The sequence below is a fragment of the Alligator sinensis genome, unplaced genomic scaffold (assembly GCF_000455745.1).
Source record: "Alligator sinensis unplaced genomic scaffold, ASM45574v1 scaffold1226_1, whole genome shotgun sequence".
Classification (NCBI taxonomy): Eukaryota; Metazoa; Chordata; order Crocodylia; family Alligatoridae; genus Alligator; species Alligator sinensis.
Window position 1 is genome coordinate 418,503 of NW_005842447.1, and position 15,609 is coordinate 434,111.

Below are 15,609 nucleotides of genomic sequence, written 5' to 3' on the forward strand. Positions count from 1 at the left end.
CGTCCCTCCCCCCCGCCGTCCCCCCCCCCCCAATGCACTGGGAAGGTGGCAAGAGGGAAAGCTCCTCCCCACGTAAGCAAAAATTGATCCTGACCCTAAGAAACCAGCAACTAGCAAAGCTGATTTTGAGTTGACTGACCCTGGAATAGGAGAGGAATTAATTTTGGTCAATGGCTCCATGAAAATTAAAGGACTAAGATAGTTTGATTGACTCCAGAACCAGGAAGGAATTGATTTTGTATTTTTTTCTTTCAGATAAATTGATGGATCCTGTGTGAAGCTGATTTGGTTGTATCGACCAAGAAACCTGGGATGAACTGATGTAGGACAGAGGCTTCATAGACTCTAGATGGGCTTACCGACTGATGAGCCTGGGAGGAAATACTGAGTTGATTTAAGGATGGACTCAGAAATCCCAAATGATGGAGCCTAACTCATAAGCCGTATTTGGGGACCAGCAAGTAAGGGCCAATGGTATCTTTAGCCAACACAAGATCCAGGCCCTGATGTGTAATCAGGGATGTGGTATGGGTGGAGTGTAAGGGGAGGAGGAGCCGCACAAAGCAACTCTTCTGGGGAGGACCTAGCAGTATTGTCACTCTTCCTACACCCAACTCCCAGTTGTTAAAAGAGATGCATTGAGACATGGTGGGCAAGAAACGAACATCTGGGATAGGTAATGTCAAGACCATCTATTCTCCTCAATGATGCACACAAGTAAGGGGTTGGGCAGGAGGGAGCCCCGGCCTTATAACACACACTCCCGACAGTGGGCAAATATACACATGCAATTAATTCAACCGAATAAACTCTGGCACAGTTTATGCCAGAGTTTATTGCTCCTGGAAGCCACGTTTACATGTGTGCCTGGGACCACAGCATGTTGAGCTGGGTCAAAGCAGCTCTGCCTGGCCGGAGCATGAGGGTGTGGATAGTCTGTGGCTAGCCTGCAGGCAGCCCCTGCACTCAGGCAGCTTCATGCCCCAGTCAGCCCTGTCAGTGTCTACACATGTGTTGTGATGCACTAAATAATGCTGCTCTAGGATAGTACTAAAGTGTTTACAAGTACTGTCCTATGGCAGCATTTGTTAGTTCCCTGTGGCCTAACAGGGCTGTACGTGTAGATGTTGAGACTTTCCTATGGTGCTAATTAGTCAGTTCCACAGTAAATGTCTTGTTTAGGAAACTACATGTACCCACTGAGATCCTGCTGCACATAGAAGCCACTTATCTCATGTGCTTGCATGTTCCTTGATACCAACATCTGCCCAGATTTCTAAAGTTTAATTTCAACATAGAGGAGTTGTCATTTTGTCTTGCATAATTTACTATGCTGAACTAAAGACCTGTTCTTCTAACTTCTCTGGCTCTGGTGTTCCAACAACCTATAATCATCAATACCTTGGGAAGTTATTATTTGCATTTAAAATACTTTGTAGGTGCTTCTCCAGCTTTCATTTTACCTAGACTTTATAGACCAGATGATCCCAGTCCCATAAAGTACTTCTTAACAAGGAATCTTGCAGAAAGTGTCATATTTTAACATCAATGCCTGCCCTGTTCCTCACCACTTCGATGCCATCTGGAAGACATAGAAGGGATTCACTTCTTCCAGAATTTTGGAGGAATGAGTCTACTCAAAACAGGTTTAGTTTCCTCCAAGAAGCAGCTGTGTATTGGCTGTATCCATGCTCTGTAGCCAAGGCAAGCCCCACAGTCCAAACATGAAGAAAGTACATTCCAACCTACCCTTTTTCAGAACAGAATCTGTCTGTTGCCCTTGTTGTGTTGTATGCTGCACATATATATTATTTTGTCATGAGCATTATTATGTCTGCCTGCAGTAGTATCTCTGGACCAGAAACAAAACTTTCTCCTTTATTTGGTTATGGAAATAAATATGGTGGGAAGTGATATCTATCTAACTGGCAGAGGAGACAGAACTGTCTGCTTTCAAATGGAGATCACAATAGTCAATTTGATCCTTAAGTAAAATAATGGCCCAGAGCGCCTACCCAGAAGAAACGCCAGAATTAAACTACTGTTTATAATCCATTTGAATTTGTTTCCAAATGATATACAAACAGTTATGCATCACAATCAGAAGTGAAGCAGAAGAGAATTAAAATAGACTAGTCAGTTCTATGAGTCTGGAGTGAAAACAACGTATTTATGTCCTTGGGACGTTCTCCATTTTGCTTTATTATTATTAAAGCTTCTTACACTTCTACTACACAAACATGTCACAGCCACTTGGTTTAGGAGTAGAGTACTGAAAAGGTATAGATGCTAACCTATGAACCCCTCGATGGCTTGGAGCCCAGCCCACCCGAGAAGCTGTCTCTCTCCCCTGTGATTCTGATACAGCTGTAGTTAGAGGAAACCTTAATACTAAAAGGACATGGATAAATCTTAACAAGGTCAGGACCAGACTTAGTTAATGGCAGGGCACTTTCTACAAAAGAATTCAACTTTAAAATTCTCTCCCCACTGCTTGATTTGCTAGTGATCAAATTATTTAATGATTTAAATCAAATTGTTTCATCTTTAGGACAAGCTGAAAACCCTCCTGAACGTGAAGGAAACAAACAAATTGGAGATATAACTGCAAAGTTTAACTTAGACTGGCACTGACTTACTTATGTGAGGCCTGCAGTAGGCTTATTCCATTTTGTATAATCTAAGCCTTGTTTAAAGGCTCCATGGCTGTAAAAAATCTTGGGATAAAGCAGAATTGAAAATCTGATCTCTGTAAAGTTTTACCAGGGACCCAGGCTGCAAGTGGTAACCTCTAATTGAAGGTCCAAAAGAACAGGGTCAAGGTGGTTGGGGAAAAAGCCTCAATAGTTCCCAGTCCTGGTGGGGTGGTGACAGAGAAAGGAAATGGTGATTCCCATGTTACAGGCATGTAGGTTGTAGCCGTGTTGGTCTCAGGACATAGGCAGACAAGGTTCTTTGGGTGAATCTGATATCTTTTATTAGACCAACTTAAATGGAAAAAAAATGTTAGCAAGTTTTTGGATTTAAAAACCCTTTGTCAGGCTGAGGAAGTCTCTGAAGTTGGTGTGTGCTCTACCAACTGCAGACTACCAACCAACTACCAACTCTACCAACAGCACACACCAACTGCAGAGACTTCCTCAGCCTGATGAAGGGTTTTTAAACCCAAAAACTTGCTAAAATTTTTTTTCCATTTAAGTTGGTCTAATAAAAGATATCAGATTCACCCAAAGAACCTTGTTTGCCCTGATCCCCATGCTGGCATTTCTGCCTCTCCCGGTTACTGTTCAACTGCCAGTGTTGACAGCATGAGAAGCAGGATCTGTTTGTAATACCTTGTACTGGACCAACATTATAGTTGGGAGAGCTGTTAGACAACTTAGGCACAAAATGCTTTTCCTCAGGTCTGGGAAAGAAGCAAGGAGATTTCTAGCCACAGAGAAAAGGAAGAGGAAGGTCAACCCAAATTTAAGCAACATGCTGGAGAATGGCAAGACAGTAAAAGCCATACTGAAGGCCTATGGTCTGATACAAAAGAAACATCTACCAGCAGATGCTCTGATGATGATAGTCTTCCTGCCCCTCCACCCCCCAAAGTAGAACATTATCAAGTATGTAGATGGATATATCTCCTCTGATGCACTGTGTCTGCTCTCTGCATTTGAAAATGAAGTCCCCATAGGGATGGATGTGTGCTTTGTGACATGGACATGCAGTGACAGAGACACAGTGGTGTTACCGTGTCATTCCGTGACTTGAGGATTCCTTCCAGAGCAAGGGAACCTTGGACCATGGCGAAAAAAGGACTGGCCCAGGGAGCAGCCTTTCCCCGTTGCATACTGCCCTAGCATGGCCTGCCAGTCCTTCCATTCCAGAAAGTAAGGACAGGAGCACACTGTAGCCTTCAGCCAGCAAAACAAGTATTTCCAGTGGGAGAGGTCAGAGCCGATTTCACATTTGCTTAGTGTCATAAATAAAGCAATGGCTTTTCTATTCTAGTCATGGAGTGATGCTGAGTTACTGAGAAGATCAGTCCAGGGTGTGGGAACATACCAGTCTCAGGATTACACTTTAACTCACCCTACCACCTTTCCAAGTTCTCCTGCTCACAATGAGTGACTTCAAAGACACAGGGGTAATGTGCAAGTAACACACTTTAACAGAGCCCAGGGGGAATCTACTTGACAGCAAAACCGTTTTTTCACCCTCTTTTTAAAAAATGACACCCAGTAAAACGGAATGGACTAATAACAGATTGGCATTTACTGCGGATGGTTATGAACCAAAATATCCCAGATCTAAAAATGCCACCTCCCCCGGGAATACTGAGGAGGTTTGGATCCAAAGGAGAACACTGCTACTTGCGGCCCAGCTGGGACTCGAAAAGAAAACTCTTAAGGTTTTTAAGTGGGACATGTCAGGTTTTGTTTACAGATAGTTCATTTGTTTCCATGGGGTCGGGAGGGAAATTACTGAATTACAGAGAAGCAGAACAGCTGTATACATTTAAAACAATCCATGTACGCAGTTGTGGACCAACATCCCACTCCTGTACGAATGTCAGAAGTGCATCTACAGAAGATCTCACTAGTACAGAAGACATCAGAAAGAGAATTTAAATGGAAAGTGAAACTGTCCCAAGGTAATTTCACTGTCCCAGCAGATAAAAAGCTACAAGAGGAAAAAAAAAGGAAGGTAGAAAGGCAATTGAATTTTAAACATTTATTCACTTTTAATGATATTGAGTATTTTTAGAAAGAATTAAAAAAATAATCAAGGAGTTTTATAAGAGCGTTTCTATTGCTCTTTTAACTGGAGAAGCAGATAGGATCTGTGCAGTATGGTAGAGGTTAAGTCCAGCCATCTCTAGAGTTGGGATAGGCTCAAGCAAGTTTAAATTCTCTGAGGTTCAATCCCACCAGTCTTTCAGACTCCAAGAGACTAAAGGGCCAGCGAAACTGGTGGCACAGAACTGGCCTGACTTTCTAGGGCTTCAGCATTAAGAGGCCGAAATGCAATATGAACTAGACCCAGAGAGCTGAGCAAAGGGTGGAGACAGAAGTCAGGGGAAGATAATAATTCCATGGATGTTGCCGGGTTCACCCTTTCTACACCACCTTGATGCTGATTTGAATCACCCTTGAGAAGGGTGTTGGTACATGAAATCGGGAACTTGACTGGATCACGCGGAAAGCTAATTCTCTAAAGTGAGCACCTCTATACTGTAGTCAGGTTTAGATATTCCCATGACAGCTTTGAATTAGTGAATACGAGAGCTGTTTCAGTGCAGCTGACTAACAACCCAGTATGGGTATTGTGTTGGCCCAGTTTCACAGAAGGGAGTTGCATCCCTGGCTGCTGTGACTACACAGCTAGCAGTTAGCTAGCTAGTCTGGATAGGTCAATACAAGCTGCAGTGATTGCAGTGACTGTAGTGCAGACACAACCTTTGTTGAACTGACACCAAAACCAGAGATTTCGAAAGCACTTGCGTATCTACAACCTTGCCACAAGAGCCCCCTGCTGGACACGTGTCAAAATTGCAACAAACAACAAATCTTCAATGAAAATGTCCTCATCGCCCCTTAAATCTATCCAGACTTTTCTTCAAATGATGTGGCAGAGATCCTGTTATGGGAAGCTAACAAGTTTTGTGCACTGCATGGCCAAGTTGTATTTTGAGGTTCCTGAGCACCTGGGTGTGTGTGCACATCTCTGCCATTGGAGGATGTTCTTACCATTGAGAAGCCACGTGATCTGAGGCATGGGGATCCCTTCCACAGAGCACTGCAGCACGAAATCCTGCCCTTCGCTCACTGTGCATCCCTTCAAGATGCTGGAAAAACATGGAGTGACTTCTTCAACTTTAGGCCCTTTGAATCAAAGTGGAAAAAGGATCCTTTAACATAAAATCATAGAAAATTAGGGCTGGGAGGGACCTCAGGAGGTCATCTAGTCCAACCCCCTGCTCAAAGCAGGACCATCCCCAACTAGATCATCCCTGCCAAGGTTTTGTTTAGCCAGGTCTTAAAAACCTCCAAGGATGGAGATTCCACAACCTCTCTTGGTGCTTTACACCCTCCTAGTAAGAAAGTTTTTCCTAATATCTAACCTAAACTTCCCTTGCTGCAACTTGAGCCCATTGCTCCTTGTTATGTCATCTGCCATCACTGAGAACAGTTCAGCTCCATCCTCTTTTGAACCCCGCTTCAGGTAGTTGAAGGCTGCTATTAAATCTCCCCTCAGTCTTTTCTTCTCCTGACTAAATAATCCCAGTTCCCCCAACCTCCACTGACAAATCATATGCCCATGCCCTTTAACCATTTTTGTTGCCCTCCGCTGGACTCTCTCCAATCTGTCCACACCCCTTCTGTCGTGGCGGGCCCAAAACTGGACAACAGTACTCCAGATGTGGCCTCATCAGTGCTGAATAGAGGGGAAGAATCACTCCCCTCGATCTGCTGGCAACACTGCTGCTAAAACGGCCCAGTATGCTGTTAACTTTCTTTGCAACAAGGGCACACTGTTAGCTCATATTCAGCTTATTGCTCACTGTAGCCCACAGGTCCTTTCAACTCACTCCTGTTTTGTGACTTGCACTAGGTAGGTTAAATGAAATGGCACCATGATAAATCATTCCTACAACAGTGTATGAACTTAGAGCCACAGAGAAAGAACTGGTTTGGAAGGAAAACTCATGTGGGGCCTATGGACCAATGGGAGTGCCCCCAGATTGTCACAGGTTTTGCAGGCTTTTCTTGTTTGGCACCACTCTGGTTTTGCAAATGAAATCCTGCAACAGGCCACAACGAGGGACTGAAATCTATCATCAGTGATCCCAAGCAGAGCAAAGAATGGGAGGAAATATGTTTTTTTCCATGATTGTCTCTATTCAGCAATGCAATGGGAAGAATAAAATACTTTGCCCACAGGACTCTGAAAAGACAGGAAGTGTGTTGGAAGCGGGTACCTTGATCATCCAGGACAAAGCACACCTGGTGCTGCTAGAGAAATGTTGCTCAAACATGATTTGTACTTCACAGCCAAACCTAAAACCAGGAGATACTTAATGGGTTGGGAACAAATCCATTAATCAGGCCAGGACTGGCTAAGAAGTTCGTGAATCTTCCAAGCAAACCTGCTATTGAATGGTTTCAACCTCAAAGTCAGGTCTGCCTTGGGAGAGGTATCTATGTTTGGATACATCACAGTGTGATTTTTCTTCCATCCCCTTTCCTTGACCTTACTGTGCCACCCAGGGCACTAGAAGGATCAGTGAGCATCTGTTGAACATTTCAGGAATACTAAGTTCTCAGTGGGTGCATCAACATGTGCTATTAGCATGGAACAATAAACTCCGGTGCATATCATGCCAGAGTTTATCGCTCCTGGGCACCACATTTACACATGTGCCTGCGACCGCAGCACATTGAGCCTGGTCAGAGCAGCTCCACCTGGCAGGGACCCTTGGGGGTCAGCCTGCCAGCCTGCAGTTGCTCCCCCTGGCTCAATATGCTACAGGGGGGCTGGCTGGGGCATGAGGGTGTTTCAGTGCAAGGCTGGCCAGCAGGCAGGCCCCTCACTGAAACACCCTTGTGCTTCAGCCAGCCTCATCAGCGTCTACATGTGCATTGCTGTGCACTGAAGAATTCCGCCACAGGATAGTACTTGTATTTACAACTACTAACCTGCAGCAGAGTTAATTAGTTTCCTGTGGCCTAATAGGGCCGCATGTGTAGATGTTGAGACTTCACTGCAGAGCTTATTAGGCAGCTCTGCAGTAAACGTCTCGTGTTGACACCCCCCGTAAGTGCTAAGAAACTTTTCGTTGGGCAGCAACTCTCTTACGCCTCCCATTTTTCTCATTCACACTACATGCATTTATTAAGGAAGATGTAGGATGATTGGGACCCCAGTGTGTCAGGCATCATACAGATGCTTCAAAACATACTCCTGTCAAGTCAGATACAAAAGGCAAAGTGTCAGAGGGGAAACAGGCATGGAGAGGCAAAGTGTCCAAAATCACACAGTAGCAATAGATCTGGAAGTTAAAATTTCCACATATGGATTAGCTTTAAGGGGAATTTTGCACCCAAAATCCCTGGACAGCTGTGAAAAACCTACCTCCAGTTTTAGAGTGCAGATTGGCTCACCCTGATTTACGTACTTTTTACGCTCAGAGCCCAGCTGGTTGAAGTCCGGCCCTTGGGGTTGAAGGCTGCACAACTATAGGACCCACTATCTCCCAAGCTGGCTTTCATCAAGCACAAGCAATGAATTCCATCCTCTTCATAGATCTGGACACCGTCTCTTGTTTTCAGTGGGGCTCCTGCTTTGAACCATTCCACATCTGGTTTGGGTTTCCCTGAAACTAGAGAATTTGGATTTTTTATTAAAGGAATGTTCCCCCATTACAATAAGCCTTTACTACTTTCTATTATTATTGGTTTCAGCCTACTATATTACTTCTAACATCACAATATACATTTCAAAATATTTCAAGATACATAGTTACCTTTCATTTCCCCCCACCTACTATAGTCCTTAAGGAGATGTTGATAGCTTAAAAAATACATGTGCTTCTCTCTGAAAATTCTTCTCTTAGCATTGATACAAGTCACACCTAATATCACTGTAACCAAGAAAGATTAGAGGGGGAAAGGGAAGAAGTGTTCTGCTGTTCCCTCTCCTTATCCACCAAGTTGGTCTCTCTTGTGCACTTGGCAGGACTTTGAATCATCCATTTCTAATACAGAATGCTCCAGTAATTGCTCAGTTTCTGCTTTCTTGCCCAGTCTTTCCGAGCACCACCAGCAGCAGAAGGAAAATTAGATAAAAAGATGTAATTGTCTTTGCAGCGTTTCCTCTAAACTGTGTGGCCGAGCATACTGTGCTCATGCCGCGCTGCCGGGCGCACCTGCGCGACCACGCACACTATGTAGCTTAGAGGGAACGCTGGTCTTCAGGGGAGCTATTCCCATGAGTAAAGACTTACACCCACGCGTTTGTAAGACTGGACACACAATATACCTCAGCACAGGAGCCTGGAGGATAGCAGGCTCCACGGAGATTCCCAGACACTCTTCTGTCCTGTATGCAACTTTTTGGTACTACTTTGGTGTTGAGGGGTGGGAACAAGGAGTAAGAGTGCAGCAGCAGCCACCAAGAGACAAAATAAAATGGCAGAGGAGGTGAATCTATCATAGCTCAGAACTGGAAAGTGCAGGAAGTGATGGAGGTGGAAGAAGTATCAAGAAGGAGAAACAAGATGTGGTCTGCTTAGAGTTAGCCAGGAGCAGGTCACTGTCAAGGTAAGATGGATACCTGTGATAGCTTTCAGAACACAAAAACAGAAGACTCCCCTCTATTTCCCATAACTTGAATCTTTTAAAATCCTGCTGCAGCAAGAGAACCCTAAGCTCCAGGTTCTTTCAACTTTTGTGCCTCTACCTTTGCTTTTGAACTTGACCTCCTGGCCTTCTAGTGCCTCCTGGCTTTGTGGACAGATCTCAAACTGTGGCAGGAACCCCTGAGGCTCCTGTTTATCCTCCGTTATGCTCTTCCGGGTCCCCACTCTGTGTTCTGCATACCTACTCCTTGGGTTGGCTTGGCCAGCGAGAGGAACAGATTGTCGAGTTGTCATATGAGGTTGTGTGGCCCTTTTCCTTTCTTCAGACTGTCCAGTGACAGTGGACTTGGTCTCTGCTTTTGGTTCTGGTTGCACTTTAATGGCTTGCAGGGTTATGGTACTTGAAGTTTTCTGTAGGACCTGAGAGCCCCTTATTTCTCCTTTGGGTTCCTGAGCAGGCTGCATGCTGGTTTCTCTGAGCTGCCCTTGTCTATAGTCCTTGGCGTCTTTGGAGAAGGTGTAGCAGGCCTCTTTCTTCATTGTGGTTTTCTCTTTGGTTTCAACTGCGAGCTCAGTGCTACTGGATTTCAGTTCTTTTGCAATCCCATTGCTGGTCATCCGTGTGAAATCTGAATTTTCGACGCCTTTAGCTGTAGGGGTTGTTGATTTTGATGGGGGGCTAAAGGAAAATGATATATTTAGATGCATAAGCAATGGTAATATCCATAATTAGGATATAGACAGATGAACAAAGTATACCAATAAGGGAAGCAACCTAGTGTGGAGCAGCTGACTTTCAGTGACTGTTTCATGTGTTTGCTCCTACCCCATGGTAAGTGGAAGTCTAAACTACAGCGTCTTAGCCCTGTTCCATTCAAAGTTAAGCTGTACCAATGTAGCTATCATTTATCAAGGGCAGAAGCAGACATGTGGAATGGTTACCATGAAGCAGATGATACACAGTAAATGCCTCCTCCCTTTAATTGAGTATAATCTATGTCTGTCCGTATCCCTTGCAGAGCACTTTGATCTTCAAAGCACTTTGCAAATATTCATAGTACTTAGGGTCAGAATGGACCTAAACACTTAACCACTTTCACCAGGGGAAAGTGAGTGTTTGTGTAAAAATCACTCTTCCTCTCCTACAGATTAAGAAACTGAAGCAGAGTGGGCCAAGTGATTTACCCCAAAGACTGAGACAGCAGAACATCAGCTATAATACAAGAGTTTCTGGACCCCAGTCCTCAGCTCTTACCTGGGTCAAATTCTGACCTTCTATATATTGCCTTTCCTTTAAGAATGACTTCATTTGAGCTTCTAAAGTGACAGTGCTTTTAAGGTGGCAAGTGTGAATAGATTCAGGCCATATATCAACTCAAGACATGGCATAAACAAGCTTTCAATATTACTATGCTTCAGCAGAGGGTACCATTGTTAAAAGGTCAGGCCTATATTCTGGTGATGGCATGGCCTAGCCAGGACAGCCCTAACTCTACCGCACCAACCTGTTGCAAACCCAGAAATACATCAGTGAAGAAGGTCCAGAGTGTCCCTAGTGGTTATACTAGAGACCAAAGCCTTAAGAGTGGCTACTGGAAGCAGCCCCAGAGCATCTTTACCAGTTCGTTTCTGGGGTTGGAGTGCACTAGTGGGAATAGGTGAGCAGGGTTATTGGGATCATCCTAGCTGGTGCACTGTACCCACATGGCATATGCATAACTACGTAACTTGAAAGTACGGCTGGGCAGGACATTTTGACAAAACAATGTTTCATTAGAAGATGCCAGTTCTTCAGAACTGAATTTCTGCAGGAACTTGTCATGTTTGGGCAAAACTTTCATCCAAACACAACTTTCAGATCCAGAATGGAATTTCTGGTCCAAACCAGACAGTGCAAGAGGGACGCTCGCCCTTAGAACGGGGATGTGGGATATCATGTTCAAGACCTTGTTCAGCCTGAATGAAATAAAGGACTTGAATTGGTGTTTTTCCATGTCACAGGTGACTTCCCCACCCACCTGGCTCCTGGCTATACTGGAGTGAATCTCAGGACGAGAAATCTCTTTTCATGTCTACACTTGCAAATTATGTAACTTCCCTTTTGTATTCCACCTCGAAGGCAACAAACAGAGATATAAAGAGATTCTCCTTTGCTGCATCAGACCAGTGATCATCTAACCAAGAAGACCCCCACCAACAGAAAGCAAACACTTCATAACAGGTTACAAAAATCCTATAATTACAGGGTAAACTGTCATTCTCTTTTAGCCCCTAATTAGAGGCTAGTGTTAGCTCTGAAGCAGGAAGATTTATCTTCTCTTTCACGGGGAGCTCCTTGATACAGGTTCAGGGCCACAGTGTCTTTCACTGATAAAGAATACTGAATGACAGACATACCGTGACGGGTGAACATGCACCTCTGTCTTGTCTGAACCTGAAATAAAAAAAAAAAGATTTAACTCCTCAGACCATTACATTGCCTTATAAGAATTTTCTATTATTTCATTAGGTATTTCATTATAAGGATTTAGGTAAAGTATGCATTTTGGAGATGCTCCTTTATTTTTTTGTACTGGAGTCCACATTAAAGATTTCCACCAATGGAAAACTGTTATAGACCTAAAACGTGTTCAGCTACTGCTGAGTCACTGGCCCACAATATGCTCCTTGACCAGCTTTGACTTTCAGCCACAAGAGCACTGGCTGCTCAATTGAAATGGCTGGAAATCTTGGCTTAGTTTGAGAAGTTCCTGGATCAAGCAGCTGCAAGGCCCACAGGAACAAAAGGATTCCCATCAAATAGACACACTCTGTGCTGGACAGGACAGACATGGAAGGTATGCCAGCTGGAAGAAGCTCACCAATTGTTCAGGGAACTTCAGAGAGGGTGTGGAGCTGGGTGGGCCACACCCCCTACTCCACCACAGTTACTCCATCATCGTTTATTCCACCATGATTTCACCATGCTGCTGGTGAAACTAGGCATGTCTACACGTGCAATTAATTATATCTGGCTTTCCTGCACAGTAAATTCACTGTGCAGTAGACTAATTTACTGTGCAATAAGTGTCTGCAAGTGTAGACAGTGATGCTGTATTGCACAGTAGATTAGTCTACTGTGCAGTAAAGCATCTTGTGGAAATGCACCCACTGGTGCTTTGTGTCCAGTTGGAAACTCTTGATTCAGCTCTAGCAGATAGGTAGGAGTTGTGGCATTCAACACAAAGACACATAACATCCTAAGTCTGGAGCAGACATTGGCAAGGCAAAGGGGATGCACGCGGGTGCACAAGCACCCCCTGAGATTTGCGGTGCACCCCCTGCGAAAAGCACTGCTGATGCTGCTGGCAGTGCCTGTGGGTGGTCGCCGCTTACCACCTCCCTCCCCCTTGCCACCGAGACCGCCAGTAGCATCTGTGGTCGGTCCCCGATTGCTGCTGGTCGCTGCTGCTGGTGGCATCTGCAGGTGCCGACTGCTAGTCAGCATTCACCCCCCCTCCGACACTGCTGTGCTGCCTGCGGGAGCTCCCCGCAGCCATGCCCCCACCGCTGACACTGCCACCGCTGCCTGTGGGAGCTTGCCGTGCACCCCCAGCCTCTGGGGGCACGCATCATTCATGGGAACAGATACAATGCATCTTTCACTTTGGAAATTATTGGTGCACTTTGTAGCTTCAAACAGGATTACCATATTTTTGCACCTATAGCCCGCCCACAGGTATAAGCCGCACCCACATATAACCTGTGGAAAATTGTATTTTTGTAAATTAGTCCGTGTATACGCCGTGCCCGTGTATTCCCCACGGTGGCGTATACACGGGGAGGCGGTGCAGCCTGGCCCAGCCCGGCCCCTGGTAATAGTGCCTCATTAAGAACCAGTTACATGTGATCTTGTCCTAGTATCCTACAATGGAGGAAACCTTTACCCAGGCATGTGCAGGAGGCAGGGACAGCCACAAACAAGCAAGGTGGGTGCCCCGGAATGCTGCCTGCATTGTCCATGGCTTGGATGTAAGGGAAAATGGTGGCTACACCCCAAGGTTACCAGGCTTGTGAGATGAACAAAGAGAGCTGTCTAGAGGAGGGTGGCATAAAGGACAGCATTAGCCCTAGCACAGGAAAGCATTCGTGTGGGCTGGCACTAGTGAATAAAGACTCAGTGAACTCAAAACGCACGTTAAGCACATTTAGAGGGCTGCACTAAGGAGAGATGCTTTGTCAACTGGGACTTGGATGAGGCCTCAAGGAAGTTTACTTTCTGGAGCAGGAACTGGTTTTGGCACTTGTACAGGATTAGAACTGGAAAGTACCTCCAGGGTCATCTAAGTCCACCTCCCTTAATAAATGCAGAATTTGTTGTTCCTAAACTATCCCAAGCAGATGCCTACCCAGCCTCTTCCTGTAATCCTACAGTGAAGGAAAGTCTACAATGGCCCTAGGCTGCTTGCTCCTGTCTCACTGTGCTTATTGTCCCCTTCACTTTGGTTGCACTTGAAATGCGTGACCTCAGTATTCCTGATGTGATCAAGATTCAGCGCCTTTTACGGTCACTTAGTGGTGTTCTTCCTCACAACCATATAAAACTCCTGCAGGACTGGGTGCCCAGCTGCAGACTTGTAAATCATATCAATAAAACAAGTAGAGACTGGGAGGTCACACCACATCCAGACTGGACTGTGAGTTCGCAGAGACATGCACACATTGCTGTTAGTACCCTTAAAGGACAAATGTCTGGTACCATTATTCATGTTGCTCCCCAAAGAAATCACTGCTGGTGTAAGGCGCTATTCAGGAAATGGAAGGCATTCGGGATTTGGCCTAAGGTGTTTAGCCCACATTTATAGTTGCTTCTGAATGGTCTTCTTGCTGGAGTATTTTTTAACTTTGAAATCAAGGGCTAATATGGAGAGGAATGCTCAGGAGACAGAGGAAGGACTGTGGCACTCCCTGCCCCTGGAAAGCAGTCTGAGCTGACACCGTGTAAGCTTGAGAAGTACTTGGGGAAGCATGTGTGTGTGCTCGGTGGGGGGGAGGTCCATTCTGAGGAAATCTTTTGAAAATGCCAGCTGATTGGGAAAAGCCAATGGGAGAAAAACAAGTTGCTAAACAGTCAAATCTATGAAGCACCCTCTCTATGCTACCACATACAACAATCCATATTTCATACACCATTTTGGGCATGTGTTCAGCATGCATTACCCTTCTGCTCACAGAGCCTGTATTTAGCTTCTCCCCCATGAACAGGATTGTGTGACACCAGGTCTCTGCCTATAACATACATATAAGCTAAGCTGCTACATCAAGAGTTAGAGCTACTCAAACAAAAACACAGTTGCTAAAATGCTGCACAGAAGGCCTAAGACAGGCATTTTCATTCCTTGTTTTTAATTCATTGTACTCTTACGTTATTCTAAAAAGGCTTTGCCTGGTGTTTTGATGGAAGGAGCCTCACAGGGTGGTCTAGAAGATCCAATGTAGAGCACGTAGTGGCTGGAAGCACCAAGAAGTCTACCTATGGGCATGTCTACATCTATCAGCAAAATACCATGCTAGAAAAATCCACTCTGAAGGCTGGCAGGCTAAAAGATGAGGTCTTTCACCTCACCCATGCCACCCCTGAAAGGTAGGTCTCTGCCCTTGGTATGGCACTGGAAATAACCAACAACTATGTCCCAGCCCTGCACCAAAGGGTTATACTTTATATTGTTCTGGGGTGGGGTAGGCACACTGTGTTCCCCTACGGTCCTCTGTAGCCTAATTCTTTGATAGTGAATAATGCTGGTATCAGAGTTTAGGTTGAATGACTTTCTCCTAGTACACAGCCTAGTCTGTGGAATTTAATGGTAGGGAGGAAGGAAGACGTGAGTAAATGGTGCACAAAACACGCTCCGAGTGGGCTGTATTTGAGAGGCCTGGTCTCAGGGAAGAGGTAAGAGATGTGGCAGGTACATACACCACAAGAGCACGCAATACATCAAGGGAAAATCCACATTTGAATGCCCAGAGCTGTAACCCGTCGAAGAATGAGAAACAGAATCTAAGTAGGTAGAGAGAAATAACCCACTGATGCCTTTTAATAAAAGTGTCAAGAAACAGTTAAAAAACACAGTAAAAGTCAGCTGAGTCCCAGCTGAAAGATGATCAGATAAAGACAGAGAAGAAAACTGAACAAACCTCAGTTGGCTGCAGACAAAACTGTGCTACGTGACCCTACCAATTAAGAGAACATTCTTCTTCCCTACCCGCCCACCATGGAGACT

The 15,609-nt window shown here is 45.0% G+C and overlaps 1 protein-coding gene across 6 annotated transcripts in view; it reads right to left on the bottom strand.

Annotated features, from left to right (window-relative positions):
- Positions 1-15,609, bottom strand: part of MYLK (myosin light chain kinase) — a 389,516-nt gene that overhangs the window by 163,988 nt on the left and 209,919 nt on the right. For all 6 annotated transcript variants that reach the window (XM_025212143.1, XM_006030459.3, XM_025212141.1 and 3 more), the window contains 4 exons: positions 11,747-11,783; positions 9,451-10,028; positions 8,168-8,371; positions 5,739-5,873 (listed from right to left, as the gene is read on the bottom strand). In XM_025212143.1, coding sequence (XP_025067928.1) covers positions 5,739-5,873; positions 8,168-8,371; positions 9,451-10,028; positions 11,747-11,783 — 954 coding nt within the window. The remainder of the gene's footprint in view (positions 1-5,738; positions 5,874-8,167; positions 8,372-9,450; positions 10,029-11,746; positions 11,784-15,609) is intronic.